A 16,950-nucleotide genomic window follows, 5' to 3' on the forward strand; every position below is an offset into this window, starting at 1 on the left:
AAAAATAATAAGAATGGTTTTTTATTTAAATGTGTATGAATGTTTTTATTTGATAATTAATTTTTACATGAAAAAAAAAGGATTGATTTAGTTGAAAAATAATTTACTTATACTTGCAAAATAAACGAAACAAAAAAATTGATTTTATTTTTTAAAATTAAATTTGAGATGATTAATTGAATTAGGGATAAAATTTAAAATTTATTTACAAGATTTTTCTTTTTTTAAATTAGAAATTAAATAAGTATATAGAAAAAATTTTTGTGTATTAATTAAAATTTTGGCAATGCTCGATAATGTAGCACAAAAATCGAAAAAAAAAAAAAAATTAATAAATAAATAACTGTGAAATATGAAATAGTAAAAAAAAAAAAAAATATGGAAATATATGACAAATGATTTGAAAATAAATAAAAAAGATAATAATGCGCTGAACAATTGTATGTCCTACTCGATAATGTAAAATTATAATATATGAAAATTATATATATAATTTAATCAAATAAAAGTCATAATGCGTATATATTGACGACTGATATCTCAATCTACTATTATTTGTGTGAATAAATGGTTGATTGTAAATTTCATCGTTTGTTTTTTATTTGTTTAATTATTTGTTGGTCAATTGGTTAATCTATTTATTTATCTAATTATTTATTTATTTATTTATTTATCTAATTCTTCATTTATTTATTTACTTATTTATTTATTTATTTATTTATTTATTTATTTATTTATTTTTTCATCTAGTTCTTCATTTTTTTATTCATCTGTTTGATTATTTATGCACTCAATTTCTCCCCAACAATTTAAAATTATTAATTTATACTAAAATTCAATTAAAAAAACAAAAAACTGCATAAAAATATAAACTTTAAAAATTAATAAATTAAAAATTTCAGAGCTCTAATTTTGACGAAATATTTTTTGTAAAAAAAAAATTGACCCTATATAAGAATTGAAAATTTTAAATATTTTCCCGCCAATTTATTATCCTTCGAATTGCAATTTTAATATCAATTAAAAAAAATGGATAAATATATATTTTTTGTTAACATAAAAAAGCCTTGAAAATTTATCAGAATAAAAAAAAATTAATTAACTCTTTCGTAATGAAAAAATTGATAATGAAAAGCTATGCAAAATTGAGATTACAAAAAGCCAGATTTGTTTTTTTTTTTTTTTTTTTTAATTTTATTTTTTATTATTATAATAATTTTAGAGGAATATAAATTAATTGTTAAAATATAAATAACTTACGATTTAGTTGGCTTGTAGATTAATAATTCCAAGAAGTTTTTTTTTTCTTATCATAATGAAATTGGAGTAAAAATATTATTTCATCATTTATTTTTTTGTAATTTAATTCACTAACTCGGCGTCCATTTTGATGAACATTATATACAAGCATATATTATTTTCAATTATTATCACCCTATAAATTAAACTTATTCTTGCTAATTAATTATTAATGATTTCAAACATGCACACTTTTTAAAATATAAAATATAACAGAGACAAAGTTGCTTGTCAAAACATCAAATTCACACACGTTAGAAAAAAAAACCAAACAACAACACAACACAGATGATACTGAAAATGAGAGAGAGAAAAAGTGGCGACATCAAGACCTTTGTAGCCGGTAAGTAGTGACATCTGTCTTCTTTTCAGTCAACTAAAATGATTTTGAAAAAAAATTCAAATCTGTTAAAAAAAAAATTCACAATTTTATCTATTTTTTTATTGAAAAAAAAAAAACAATAAAAATGAGCAAATGTTTATTTTGTTATAATTATAATTAATGAAATTTTATTTTTTATTTGAAACGTATATTAATAATAAAAATAAAAAACAAATGGAAATTGATTGACTAGGTCATTGAGTAATCAATAAATATTTTTTCCATTCATAACATAATTTTCTTTATTAAATTTTTTATCTAGTTTAACAAAACAAAGTTATATATAAATTTATAATTGAAAAAAAAAAAATGTTTTCCAATTGAAAGGTAATTTAAATTTAAAAAAATAAAATTGATCGATAAGGATAATATTTTTATGGACAAAAAACAATATCATAATTAGTTTGTGGACTTCCACGACAAGTAAATGTACTAGTTGTGTCATCATAAGCGTAGCTATACGCATCAGGACAAGCTGATTTAAATATTGCTGGATAATTGACCGGCCAATTGGAACTTTTACATGTTTCTGGTTTATTATGAGCACCACGACAACAATAATTATCAGTATTAAAAGCCGCGCAAGCACTTTTACAAGCAACAGTCCAGCCATTTCGTTTAATTGCCAATTCATTTGGACACCTTGCATTCAAATCAGCATGACAACCAGCTCTTTTACAATCATATTTTCCAGTATTTGCATAAACAAATCCACTAGTTGGTTCCATTTTAATTGGTAAATTATAACCATCAACCAAAGAAATGTCATAATAATCAAGTCCACCCCAACCTTTTAATGTGACTTCAGCAAGTGATACTGGTGGTACACCACCAGCTCCATTACATTGTATTTTATTTCCACAGTCACCAGTTTCACATCTTCCTGAACCATCACATTTTGTTCTTGCCCAGATTCTGCCAGCCCAATCACCTGGTGTATTAAGAATTTTTGTTCCATGTTGTGCCAATTGGAAACCACCACCTTCAAGGTGCGCTTTTCCTGGATTACCTTGAATACCGGGCCACACAGTAAACGGGCAATTATTGTATAATTTAAGTTGATTACCAAATGATCCAACAATCATCAACAAAAATGATAATAAAATTTTAAACTCCATCGTAATCTATAAATAATAATGTATATTAGATACCAATTGATGAAATATAAAATTAAAAATTTAATTTATATTAATTATACTTGTTGCGATTCAACGATAAATGCATTCTGTGCATGATCAACTGTCGTATAAATACTACATCTTGTTACTCAATCAATCTCCAATATTATCAACATGACGTTATCATCACACATATATGTTAATTTAGATTTTCCCAGTTTATCAATAATTTTTTATCATCAAAACATCAGCAGCATATTTTCCTCATTAAAATTATTATTATTGTAATTTTCCTTATTATGTAAATTGCTTGAAAAATAATTTAATAGATAACAATTTATAAATAAATAGTTTTTATAAATTTTTTTTTATTTTTATTCAAATCCAATAATTATAATTTATTTATATATGCAACAAACAATAATAAAAGCTTTGAAAAAAAAATAATAAACAAAAAATTTTTTAACATCAAATATTATTTTTATATTTCAATATATAATTTTTTTTTTTTATTAATTTACAAATTAATATATATATATTGAAGTTGTAGTTATTGTTGTCAAGTATAATATATAATTTTGAATAAATTATATAATTTAAGGACAGAATGTAACATCATAACTTGGTGATGGTGAACGTTTACAAGTAAATGTACTTTTGTTATCATCATAAGCATAGCTGTAAGCTTCTGGGCATTGATCCTTGAACATTTGGGGATAATTAACTGGCCAATCACTGCTTCTACATGTTTCAGGTTGATTATGTTCACCGCGACAACAATACACATCATCATTAAATGCTTCACATGCACTTTTACATGCAACTACTGAACCACCATCTGTTTGTTGTAATTCTCCTGGACAATTGTCATTGATATTAACTGGACAACCAGTTGATGTGCAATCATATGGACCACCTCCATTTGGCTCATTGCCACCAGTGGGTGTTATTCTCATTGGTAAATTAAATCCATCAACCAATGATACATCATAAAAATCAACACCTGGTACATTTGGATCATCAAATGTCCACTCACCAAGTGTTACTGGTGGTACACCACCAGCTCCAGCACATTCAATTTTATTACCGCAATCACCAGTAACACAATGTCCTGATTCATCACAACCAGTTCTTCCCCACATTCTACCAGACCATTGTTCTTGAGTTGTTATTTCACGTGATTGACCAGCGTCCAATTGGAATCCACCATTTTCTGGTGTTTCAAAATTTGGACTACCAAGTATACCTGGCCAAACTGTGAATGGACAATTGTTTATGATATTTATACGATTAGCATGTGTTATGCCAATTGTTAAACAAAGTGATAACAAAAATTTTAACTTCATTGTCATGCTGAAAAAAAATATAGTAATTTTCAATTAAAAATTAAATATTGTATTTTGTTTTTTTTTTATTATAAATTTATTTATTTTATGTAATTAATATATAATTATTAATTTACGTTTATTTTTGATAGATAAAAAAAATTTCATTTACTTACAATTTTTTTTTTTTTTTTTCTGGTGAGAATAAAGACACCAAGTTTTGTGATTTAATACTACAATTGACAAATAAGTTTGTATTTATAGGTAAATATTTTTTTCTTATCAATGCTATGTGTAATTTATAATGAGGAAAAATAATTATGGATAATAATTTAAATAAGGTAGAGGTTACTTGATAACTAGTTAAATTTTTATTTTTTTCCTACAATTATTTATTTATATTTTTTTGAATTATTTTTTCCTTGTATAATCACAAACAGAATTATTTATTTAGATTTATTTCTGTAGTTAAAATTATAGTCATTTGAATTTAATAAAAAAAGTAAATTATCCTTATAAAATTATATCTGAAAATATTGAATAATAAAAAAGAAATTATATATTTTTTTTAAAACAATATCTATTTTAAAAAATGTTTAAATAATTGACTAAATAATTACGAAAATTTTTTTTGATTTTTTTTTTTTGTTTTTTTAAATATTTCTTATCCTTGATATTTCATTTCTATAACTCTTTACTAATGATTTTTTTTTTATTTCTATTATTACTTTTGTTTCGATGTCGAAAAAAAAAAAATATCTATTATTATTTATAGGCGAGATATTTAATGTATTGTCGATTAATTAATCAGTAAAAAAAAAAAAACTAAAAGCAACAAAAATAGATACATTATATAAATCGTTGATCACTTTGTTGACATCAATATATTTAATGGCTTTCGACACACACGAAATATTTTTAGTTTAACAAATTGCTTTACACAAAACGTATATCAATATGATGAAAGAAATAGAAATTCCATCGAGCTTTCGAGAGAAAATGGCTCTGAGAAACTGGTACAATATAAAAATCTAATAAATAAATAAACATCAAAAATTTAATTACACATTTTACTGGAATAATTTATAATTTTTAGTGTCGACATTGAAGAAAAAAACACACAAGTTTTAAAAGACGATAATCTCGACTGGAAATTATGGAAAAAACGTCGTTACATTATAGGAATATTATTATTTTTTTCTTTTTTTTTATCTTATATTTTTCGAATGAATCTCAACATCGCAATTGTCCAAATGAACTCCTCAATAAATGAAGTAATTTTTTTTTTTTTTTAAATTTATTAACACTTAATTAATGCCTCATTAAAATCATGTAAAAATAAATTATTTTAAATAACAATTTCAGCCAAAAAATAGTGGATTCAAGTGGGATTTAAAAATTCAAGGTTACATTTTAAGTTCATTTTATTATGGATACACTTGTAATCAAATTTTGGGTGGTTGGATGAGTGCTATAATCGGTGGTAAAAAAATTATTGGAGTTGGAATAACAGCTGCTTCATTGTTGACAATTTTAACTCCACTGGCAGCAGAATGTAGTGTTTATGTTCTCATAACTCTACGAATTACAATGGGTTTTTTTTTGGTAAATATTTAAATTAAAATAACAAAAAAATTGATCATAATTTATAATGTTGAATTAAATATCAAAAGGGCATGGCTTTTCCTGCCCTTCATACAATCTTGGCAAATTGGTCACCAAAACTTGAAAGAACAAGATTAACTTGTCTCACACTTTCTGGAAGTCCAACTGGAGCTTTAATTGGAATGCCAATTGCTGGTTTAATTGCTAGCTACTTAAATTGGCAATGGATATTTTATATATTTGGATTATTTGGCATTGTTTGGTCAACTTTTTGGTGGTCCATTGTCCAAGATAAACCAGAAGATGATTCAAAAATAACTTCATCAGAGCTTGATTACATCAAACAATCACTTGATAATAATAATAAAAAAAAAGTATGTTAAAAAATTTATTTAATCATTGTTTTATTGTGTCTAAATTTTTTATCAAATTTTTTTTTCTTGTATAGAAAATATCACATCCTTGGAAAGCAATACTCACGTCTCCACCATATTGGGCATTAATTATTGCTCATTTTTGTGAAAGCTGGGGATACCAAGCAATAATGACTCAATTACCAACACTTTTATCGCGTAAAAATATTTTTTATTATCAATTTTTTATCTAAACTGAATAAATAAAAAAAAATATTTATCTATTTAACAGATTTTTTTAGTTAATATCATTTTTTTCAGATGCTTTTCATAATGATATTAGGATAACTGGAGTGCAATTGGCAGTTCCTTATTTTTTTCTGATGATTGTTACTATATTCGCTGGACATTTAGCTGATTGGTTAATTTCAAATAATCATCTCACCACAACAATGGTAATTATTTTTTTTTTTTTAATATATAATATTACAATTATTGAATATTATTTTATAATTTTACAGGTGAGAAAAATATTTATTTGCAGTGCTTTTTTTGTACAAGCAATATTTGTAATATCAGGTGGTTATGTAAACTCGAGTATTCTCATGATTATTTATTTGACAATTGGAATAAGTGTTGGTGCTTTTATGTCGGTAAATTTAACTGTAAATTATTTGGACATTGCACCACAACATGCAAGTGTTTTGCTTGGAATAGCTCATACAATTGCAACAATTCCTGGAATAATAAGTCCAATTTTAACTGGCTATGTTGTAAAAAATCCGGTATTTAAAAAAAAAAACCATTACGTATTTAAAAATATAAATAAAATTCTATTATATATTTTAATGATGTTTTAGGAAATTATTGGAGATTGGACAATTATATTTATAATTGGAGGAATTATTTCTATAACTGGAGGTATTGTTTATGGTATATTTGGATCAGGAAAAGTACAAAAATGGGCAGATGATTCAGATGGAACTCATGGAAATTATGACTGTGAAAGAGAAGCAATTAAAATTAAAAAAACAACTTATTTATAAATAATTTATAAATTATTATTAATACTATATATATATTTTAATTTTAAATAATTTACATGAATTTTTAATAAACATTTTAAAACAATTTAAAAATTTTTATTTAAAATTTTCAATAAACAATTTATTTAGTTACATTGAATGTATATTTTTTGCAACAAACAAATTATTGATATTTAAAAAAATAAAAAATGATTAAATTATTAATTTAGCTAAATAATTTAACCTTGCCCATATTACATCACCGTGGGATAAAAAAAATTGAGGATGGTTTACAACAATAATTATTGAAAATTAAAAATTGACTCTATTTTTAATAAGAAAAAAAATTAAATCAATTATCATCCATAGAAAATGGACAAAAAATAATGTCGTAATTAGTTTCTGGATTGCCTCGACAAGTGAAAACGCTGGTTGCATCATCATAAGGATGGCTAAACGCATATGGACAAGCTGATTTAAATATTGCTGGATAATTAATTGGCCATTTATTTATATTGCACATTTCTTTAGAATTGTTGACACCACGACAGCAGTATTCATCTGTATTGAAAGCTTCACATGCACTTTTACAAGCCACAGTGGTACCATGTAATTTAACAGCCAATTCACTTGGACATCTTGCATTTAAATCAGCTTCACAAGTAGCTGCTTTGCAATCATAACGTTTATTGCTTGGAGTAATATATCCATCAGTTGGTAATATTTTAATTGGAATATTGTAACCGTTGAGCAAAGATATATCATACCAATCAAGTTTAAAAGTATCTTTTAATTTTATTTCAGCAAGTGTGAATGGTGGCACACCCATAGTTCCATTGCACTGTATTTTATTGGCACAATCACCAGTTTGACATCTTCCTGATCCATCACATTTTGTTCTTGCCCAAATTTTACCAGCCCAATCACCTGGTGTATTAACAGCTTTTGTTTCATATGGCAATAATTTAAATCCACCGTTTTCAAGGTGCGCCTTTCCTGGATTACCTTCTACACCAGGCCATACAGAAAATGGACAATTATTGAAAAATTTTAATTGATTACAAAATGATCCACTAATCATCAAAAAAAATGATAATAAAATTTTTAACTCCATGATAATCTAGAAAAGAAACAATATTATATTAATGTTAATTTTATTGATTGATTTGAGCTAACAAATTTTTACTTAGACTTGAATTGTTCAAGTTAATGAATTTAATATTGAAAAAAAAAATTAGACGAAATACTTGTTAATATTTTACTGGATTTACTGAGAAAGTCAGAGGTAAACTGGTGATTTTTTTATCAATTCAACATCCTGCCAGTTGTTGACATAAATTTTTCACTAATGACATTGTATTCTATAAATCATGCGAGATCGAATGATTTATCACGATCCAAGATGCTAATAAACAAATAAAAAACACGTGCTTATATAACACAGCTTATTTTTGAAAAAAAAATAAATAATAGAATATCATTTATTTATTTTTATATTTAAACAAACAAACATAAATTAGGAAATAGTTTTTATATTTTTTTATTTATTTGACCTAAAAAATTTAATTAAGAAAAATAATAAACATATGAAAAATTGTCTGGATGTTTTAATTTTTTTTATTTTTATACATTTAACAGATTTATTTGTATCGATACAATATTTGGTATCAATTGTATTTTTTATTCTAATTAAAATTTCCTCATGTAAAAATTAAAAGTAATATCATTATGCTAATTTTTAGTTAAATTTTTTTCTTGTATTTTTTTTTTTTTTTAATTATTAAAAACAAGGACAATTAACTTCCATGCATATTTAAAAACAAGAAAAGATAAATTTTTTTTTTTTAATTCTAAAAGAAGCAATGATAAATTTTATTTGCTAATTGAACCTGTTGAAAAATAAAAAGTTTAAAATTAAATTAAACAAAACATGATGATTATTGATTACTAAAAAGTAATTGAATTTTTTTTATTAATTATTATTATTAACAAATTAAATTTAAAATCGATAACAACATTTACATCTAGCCGTAAAAAAGCCAGTACTTTCACAATGAGACTCAAATTGAGAATAGCCTATAAAACAATGTGCAAAACACGTTGACCAACAAGATGGTTTAAGATCACTTGTTGTTCGATACACCCACGTTGGACAATCATCATCTGACTGCACATCATTAAAACACAATGAAAAAATAATCATCATTAAAATAAATGGTTTTATAAATTTTCCTTGAGCCATTTTTCAACTTTTTGTTTATAAAAATTAATGCAAATTTATTTTGTCGTTTGGCTATTGGCTATTGATAACTTCCAAATGAAAAACTAAAAGAAAATAAAAATTGTACATGATATATTACTGTATATAAAATAAATATAATTAATATAAATTGAAAATTTATATTCACGAAAGAATTACGTACTTTGTTGGTTGCAAAAAACAAAAAAAAAAAAAAAAACGAGATACAAAGATCTTAAAATTGGCAAGTTTAATTTTAAATTCCACAAAAAAATTTCTTGTTATTCAATTAAATAGTAATATAATTGAATAAGCACACTCTTATTTGGATTTTTATTATGTAAGTTTAAAAATTGATGATCAAACTCAAGGCACTGTTCTACAAGTTTTTAAAAACTGACGAAAAAATACAGTTTATTCAAGTGTCTGGTTTATTTTTAAATAAATATGATAAATTTATTATCAGTATTAATAATAGTATAATATCAATGCTGAACAAATAACAGTTTGAAAAGCTAATTTAGAAGAAACAAAGTCCAGCTTTTAAATTAATTTGAAATACGCATATTTAACTTTGAATTTTGGCCTTGAACTCTAATATTGTTATGATATTTTTTAAAAATAAAAATATTAATTGACAAAATATTAAAAGCGGTAAAACTCAACATCATCGGCTAGATAAAAATATTTTCAACTCACCTTATTCATGAAGTCAATATAAAATATATATTTATAATTAAAAGTCAACAAAAATATTTATGTAATCTAATAATTAAATATATTTTAAAAAAATAAAGATGAAAAGAAAATTAAATTAACGTAATAAATTTCAATAAATATTAGAAAATCAAACTTAATAAAATAAATTTAAAAAATTATATACACCTGACATTATCACATAATTATTACTTTACATTTATGATTACGTGTTCGTATCACATAAATTGTTGGTCTCTATCGGAATATTATCAAGTAGCTTGTTTGCACAAACAATTTATGATAAAAAATAATATTTTTTATAGTTTATTTTATGTTATATGCGAATAGAACTTCTGGAAAATATATATTAAATAGTTTTATTATTATTGTTATTATTAATTTAATTTAATTTTAGATCAACAAAAGTAACGAGAATTAGAGATTTTTTATAAACTGCCACAAAGTGATTAGTTTAAAAAAAACCATTTAAAAAAAAAGGCCAACTTTCAAATCAATTATAAAATAAAAATTAAATAAAAATATTGAAAACCATAGTATTTATCATAAAATAAAATAAAAATTTATCGAATACACAACATCTATATAAGAAAAAAATATACATTCAATTTTTTATCAAGTTACAACAATATATAGATATTTGCTTTTATTTAGATATATTTTTTTTACAATAAAATAATTGATTTATTTATTGTAGATATTCATCATTTACACATTGACCTTGATTGATTCTTGAGAAAAAAATATTCAATTTTTATGGACAAAAAACAATGTCATAACTTGTATAAAAATTACCTTTACAAGCAAATAAACTTGGTGTGTTATCATAATCATAGATGTATGCACTTGGGCAAGCTGATTTGAATATTGGTGGATAATTAAAAGGCCAATTTTTACTTTTACATCTTTGTGGAGAATCATAAGCACCACGACAACAATACTCATCAGTATCAAAAGCTACACAAGCACTTTTACAAGCAATAGTAGAACCATCTGAATTGTTAACGGCCAATTCTGTCGGACATTTTGTATTTAGATCAGTATGACAACTGGCTGATGTGCAATCATATTCATCACCATTGGTCATTTTATATCCACCAGTTGGTGTCATTCTAATCGGCAGATTGTAACCGTCAACAAGGGAAATGTGATAATAATCAATTAAAGCCCAACCTCTCACGGTCAATTCAGCATATGTTACTGGTGGTACACCACCAGTACCATTACATTGTATTTTATTTCCACAATCACCAGTTTCACATTTTCCTGATTCATCGCAATTTGTTCTTGCCCAAATTTTGCCAGCCCAATCATGAGATGTATTAATAATTTTTGTTTCATTTTGTGCCAATTCGAAACCACCATTCTCATAATGAGCCTTCCCTGGTTTGCCCTGTATACCAGGCCAAATTGGGAATGAACAATTGTTTATTATACTCAATTCATTACCAATTGATCCATTTATCATTAACAGAAATGATAGCAAGAATTTAAACTCCATTGTTTTTAAATATCTAATTAATAAAATACTCAAATTTATTTTTATTTTGTTAAATTTAAAAATAAAAAATTATATTGTACTTACAGTTTTGGTTATTTGCTAACGGTATGTTGACAATGTTCTTCAAATGATAAAATTTAATGCATAATCACTCTTCGATTTGCTACTTTTTATATACACTTGACATTATCATAATTATTACTCTATATTATATGCTTGTGTTAATTATTTTGTGTGTTTGTATTGCATAATTGATTTGTCCTTAACGGAATATTATCAAATAATTCATATGCACAAACAATTTATGATAAAAAATATTATTTTTTTTTTTCATATATTGTTATTTTTTTTTTTTTTTATATTTTATTTTGTCATATGTGAATAAAACTTTTTGAAAATATATATTAAATTATTATTATTAATTTAATTTTTTTTTTTTAATTTTAGATCAATCAAAGTATAACGAGAATCAGAGATTTTTTATAAACTGACAAAAGTAATTAGTTTAAAAAAATAATTTTTTTTTTTTTTTTTTTCAGAAAAAGGCCAACCTTTAAAAAGATATAAAATGAAAATTTATTAAATGAATACACAAGATCTATAAAAAGCCAAAAATATTTATTCAATTTTTTATCAAGTTACAACAATATATAGATATTTGCTTTTATTTAGATATATTTTTTTTATAGATAATAATTTTACAATAAAATAATTTATTTATTTATTGTGGATATTCATCATTTACATATAGATTTTTATTGATTCTTGAAAAAAAATTATTCACCTGTTATGGGCAAAAAACAATGTCATAACTTGTATCTGGATTCCCTTTACAAGTAAATGTACTTTTGTGATCATCATAAGCATAGCTGTATGCATCTGGGCATTGATCCTTGAACATTTTTGGATAATTAATTGGCCAATCTGTACTTTTACATGTTTCTGGAGTACCATGAGCACCACGACAACAGTACTCATCAGTATTAAGAGCCGCACAAGCACTTTTACAAGCAACAGTAGAACCACCTGAATTCCTAAGAGCTAATTGATCTGGACATTGTCTATTTACATCAGCATAACAACCAGATGGTTTGCAATAATATTGATCATTTCTCGAATCAACATAACCACCAGTTGGTTCCATTTTAACTGGTAAATTAAAACCATCAACCAAAGAAATGTCATAGAGATCAAGTCCACCTTCACCTTTCAATGTAATTTCAGCAAGTGATGCTGGTGGTGAACCACCAGCTCCATTACACTGTATTTTATTGCCGCAATCACCAGTTTCACATTTTCCAGAACCATCACAATTTGTTCTTGCCCAAAATCTGCCGGCCCAATTACCAGGTGTATTGAGAGTTTTTGTATCACCTTGTCTCAATTCAAACCCACCACCTTCTAGATGGTCGTGACCTGGATTACCTTGGATACCTGGCCAAATGGTAAATGGACAATTATTTTTTATGTTCATTTGATTTCCAATTGATCCGCCAATCATTAGCAGAAATGATAGAAAAAATTTAAACTCCATTGTTTTTAAATATCTAATTAATAGCATTACTCAGATTAATTTTTCTATTGTTTTATCTTTTATTGTTTTATTAATATTTAAATAATTATATCGTACTTACACAGCTTTGGTTATTTATTGATGCTTAATTGTTCACAGTGTTTCGCAAATGATAACAATAAATGTTTGGTCACTCTTCGATTTGCTACTTCTTATATACACCTGACATTATCATAATTATTACTCTACATCTACGCTTGAGGTTCGTATCACGTAATTTATTCATCATTATCAAGTAATTTATATGCAGAAACAATTTATGATAAAAAATAATATTTTGTTTTCCTCATTCGTCGTTATTTTTATATAATTATTGTTTACCTTTTTTTTCTTTTTTTATGTCATATGTAAATAGAAGTTTTTAAAATTATGTTAAATAGTTTCATTGTTATTATTATTATTTTATATTTTCAGATTTAATATAAAATTGAAAATTATTTTTCTTATTTTTTGATTGTTAAATCAACAGTTGAATCAATAATAAACCCAATGCAATAAAATGATGATGATTCAAATGTAAATGATGAAAAAAAAAAAAACACATTATATGGATAAATAAGGAAAAAATTTAAATTTATTTCACAAACAAAAAGATGTGTAGCTCGTTCGATTTATATTAGAAATGATACAATATATATTCTCACACTGAAAGGTTTTTATTTTGTTATTATTTTTTTTGTTTATTGTGAAGTTAGCTGAAATATGGGGATTTATCATTTTGTAAATTATGAAAAAATTTCAACATTATCTTTATTTATCCCTAAACCACCTCCCGTAATTATTTTTATATAATCAACCCTTTATCTGATAAAAAAAATAATTATATCTTTAAAAATTCCCGGGAAAACCGCGTTTAAGTCTAAACCTACCCCAATCTACCCCTTACCGATCGCGTAAAAAATTATAAAAAAAATCCTACATTATTTATCCATTTTTGAACCAACTCCCGTAATTACTCTCATATAGTCGGCCCTTATCTAGCTTAAAAATAACTATTTATAAATAAAATACATGTAAATTTGTTTTTTAAAAATACAAATGTCCAAGAAAAAGCAGTAGCTGAGGAAAAAATGTAGCTAAGGAATTGAAGTTGCCAAAAAATTATGTTTGAAGGAAATAATGTTGCTTAAAATATAATTTTTTGGCAACCTCAATTCTTTAGCTACATTATCATTATTATATTAAATTAAATTGTAAAAAAAACACACAAAGAAACCCGTGCGATGCGCGGGTATGAGCTGCTAGTAATCAAAATAAGCAACAATGAAAACATATTTACCTTTTCCGTATAAAAATAGCTTAATAATAATAATAATACAAAAAAAAAAATTGAATATATAATAATCAATTTATATGTTAAAGAAAAAAATTAATTAAAATTATTTTCTATAAAACTTTATGATAAATATTTTTCTCAAATGAATTCAATGAATTTTATCATGCAATTATTAGAAATTTTTCTAAAAAATGATTATCCTTATGATTGTAATTGACGTACAGAAAAACATGTTGATATTGATTATGACAAGATCCATATGGTATATACCATCAAAATAATATCAAAATTAGAATAATAAATGTCGAAGTAATTTTTATTTTCATACATTTTTTTCCTTATTCAACTTTTGAGATATATTTCAATTTAAAATTTTAATCTCACTTTTCACCTAATTGCAAAATAAAGTATGTTTATTAATTAAATTTATCATCAGTTTCAGCTAAAAATTAGGGAATGATAATTAATTGAACAATACGTATTATAATGTAAAAATATATTTATTTCATTTTCTATCAAGTTACAATAATTTTTATTTTTATAATTTCTATATAAAAAAATATATACATATATATATGTATAGGTATACAAAAAAAAAAAATACTAGTATATACTTTCGCACCTTGATAGGTATTTTATGTTCAAAATAAATATTTAACTTTGTAAAAATACAGTTTATTCACAGGTGTCTGGTTTATTTTCAAATAAATATGATAAATTTATTATCATTTATAAGTATTAATAGTAGTATAATATAAACCGAAAAAATAACAGCTTGAAAAAAATCTATTTTAGAGAAAATTTTGAAAGACCAAAGCCCAGCTTTTAAATTGATTTGAAATAAAAATAAATCTCTACATCTGAAATTTCACTGTAAATTTTGGCCTTGAACTCTAATATTGTTATGATATTTAAAAAAAAATAATATTATTAATAGACTAAATATTAAGAGTGGTAAAACCCAAAATTATCATTTGATAGGTAAGAATATTTTTTAACTCACCTCATTCATGAATAAACAATAAATTAAATTGATTATTATTTATAAGAAAATAAAATAACAATAACAATAATAAATATGTATTATAATTTATAATTTAAAAATTTTATTTAAATTTTTTATTAAGTTACAACAATACATATGTATAGTTACAATAAAATAAAATAAATAAATAAAATTCATTTATTTATTGTGGATATTCATCATTTACACGTAGATTTTGATTGGTTCTTGAGAATTAAACTCTTATGGACAAAAAACAATGTCATAACTTGTATCTGGATTACCTTTACAAGTAAATGTGCTTTTGTGATCATCATAAGCGTAGCTGTATGCATCTGGACATTGATCCTTAAACATTTTGGGATAATCTTGGGGCCAATCAGTGCTTCTACATGTTTCTGGTTTATTATGAGCACCAGCACAACAGTACTCATCAGTATGAAAAGCTTCACAAGCACTTTTACAAGCAACAGTAGAACCAGCTGAATTCCTAAGAGCTAATTGATCTGGACATTGTCTGTTTACATCAGCATAACAACCAGATGGTTTGCAATAATATTGATCATTTCTCGAATCAACATATCCACCAGTTGGTTCCATTTTAAGTGGTAAATTGAAACCATCAACGAGAGAGATGTCATAGAAATCAAGTCCATCAGCACCTTTCAAAGTCACTTCAGCAAGTGATGCTGGTGGTACACCACCAGCTCCATTACATTGTATTTTATTTCCACAATCACCAGTTTCACATTTTCCAGAACCATCACAATTCGTTCTTGCCCAAAATCTGCCGGCCCAATTACCAGGTGTATTAAGAGTTTTTGTATCACCTTGTCTCAATTCAAACCCACCACCTTCTAGATGGTCATGACCTGGATTACCTTGAATACCAGGCCAAATGGTAAATGGACAATTATTTTTTATGTTCATTTGATTTCCAATTGATCCGCCAATCATCAGCAGAAATGATAGGAAAAATTTAAACTCCATCATTTTTAAATATCTAATTAATAGCATTACTTAGATTAATTTTTCTATTGTTTTATTTTTTATTGTTATATATTAATATTTAAAAAAATTATATCGTACTTACAGCTTTGGATATTTATTGATGATTTGTTCACAGTGTTTTTCAAATGATAACAATTGCTGTTTGGTCACTCTTTGATTTGCTACTTGTTATATACACCTGACATTATCATAATTATTACTTTACATTTATGATTACATGTTCGTAACACATAAATTGTTTGTCTCTATCGAACTATTATCAAATAGCTTTTTTGCATAAACCATTTATGATAAAACATAATATTTTATTTTCCTCATTCGTCGTTATTTTTTTATAATTATTGTTTACCTTTTTTTTTTTTTATGTCATATGTAAATAGAAGTTTTTAAAAGTTTTTAAAATTATGTTAAATAGTTTCATTGTCATTATTATTATTTTATATTTTCAGATTTAATATGAAATTGAAAATTATTTTCCTTATTTTTTAATTGTTGAATCAATAATAAAACCAAATGCATTAAA

The 16,950-nt window shown here is 24.4% G+C and overlaps 8 protein-coding genes across 8 annotated transcripts in view; 1 reads left to right on the forward strand and 7 right to left on the reverse strand.

Annotated features, from left to right (window-relative positions):
* Positions 1–1,595, reverse strand: part of LOC122860810 (peroxisomal leader peptide-processing protease) — a 38,192-nt gene extending 36,597 nt beyond the window's left edge. The window contains exon 1 of the mRNA XM_044164806.1: positions 1,261–1,595. The gene's annotated coding sequence lies outside the window, so the exon portion shown is untranslated. The remainder of the gene's footprint in view (positions 1–1,260) is intronic.
* Positions 1,596–2,055: 460 nt separating this feature from the next.
* Positions 2,056–2,799, reverse strand: LOC122860814 (pathogenesis-related protein 5-like). The gene has a single exon (XM_044164814.1). It carries the CDS (start codon positions 2,797–2,799, stop codon positions 2,056–2,058), a length of 744 nt encoding a protein of 247 aa, XP_044020749.1.
* Positions 2,800–3,395: 596 nt separating this feature from the next.
* LOC122847817 (pathogenesis-related thaumatin-like protein 3.5) lies at positions 3,396–4,145 on the reverse strand. The gene has a single exon (XM_044145674.1). The coding sequence runs from the start codon at positions 4,143–4,145 to the stop codon at positions 3,396–3,398; it is 750 nt and encodes a 249-aa protein (XP_044001609.1).
* Positions 4,146–5,377: 1,232 nt separating this feature from the next.
* LOC122847818 (sialin-like) lies at positions 5,378–7,345 on the forward strand. The gene is made up of 8 exons (XM_044145675.1): positions 5,378–5,398; positions 5,490–5,729; positions 5,798–5,986; positions 6,178–6,301; positions 6,404–6,537; positions 6,604–6,867; positions 6,943–7,084; positions 7,338–7,345. The coding sequence occupies exons 1-8, from the start codon at positions 5,378–5,380 to the stop codon at positions 7,343–7,345; spliced, it is 1,122 nt and encodes a 373-aa protein (XP_044001610.1).
* A 114-nt stretch (positions 7,346–7,459) lies between these two features.
* Positions 7,460–8,221, reverse strand: LOC122847819 (pathogenesis-related protein 5-like). Its single transcript, XM_044145676.1, has one exon. The coding sequence runs from the start codon at positions 8,219–8,221 to the stop codon at positions 7,460–7,462; it is 762 nt and encodes a 253-aa protein (XP_044001611.1).
* A 2,596-nt stretch (positions 8,222–10,817) lies between these two features.
* On the reverse strand, positions 10,818–11,564 carry LOC122860815 (pathogenesis-related thaumatin-like protein 3.5). The gene has a single exon (XM_044164815.1). It carries the CDS (start codon positions 11,562–11,564, stop codon positions 10,818–10,820), a length of 747 nt encoding a protein of 248 aa, XP_044020750.1.
* Positions 11,565–12,351: 787 nt separating this feature from the next.
* LOC122860816 (thaumatin-like protein 1b) lies at positions 12,352–13,098 on the reverse strand. Its single transcript, XM_044164816.1, has one exon. The coding sequence runs from the start codon at positions 13,096–13,098 to the stop codon at positions 12,352–12,354; it is 747 nt and encodes a 248-aa protein (XP_044020751.1).
* A 2,561-nt stretch (positions 13,099–15,659) lies between these two features.
* On the reverse strand, positions 15,660–16,406 carry LOC122860817 (thaumatin-like protein 1b). Its single transcript, XM_044164817.1, has one exon. The coding sequence runs from the start codon at positions 16,404–16,406 to the stop codon at positions 15,660–15,662; it is 747 nt and encodes a 248-aa protein (XP_044020752.1).
* Positions 16,407–16,950: the final 544 nt, after the last annotated feature.

The sequence above is a fragment of the Aphidius gifuensis genome, linkage group LG1, assembly GCF_014905175.1.
Source record: "Aphidius gifuensis isolate YNYX2018 linkage group LG1, ASM1490517v1, whole genome shotgun sequence".
NCBI lineage: Eukaryota > Metazoa > Arthropoda > Insecta > Hymenoptera > Braconidae > Aphidius > Aphidius gifuensis.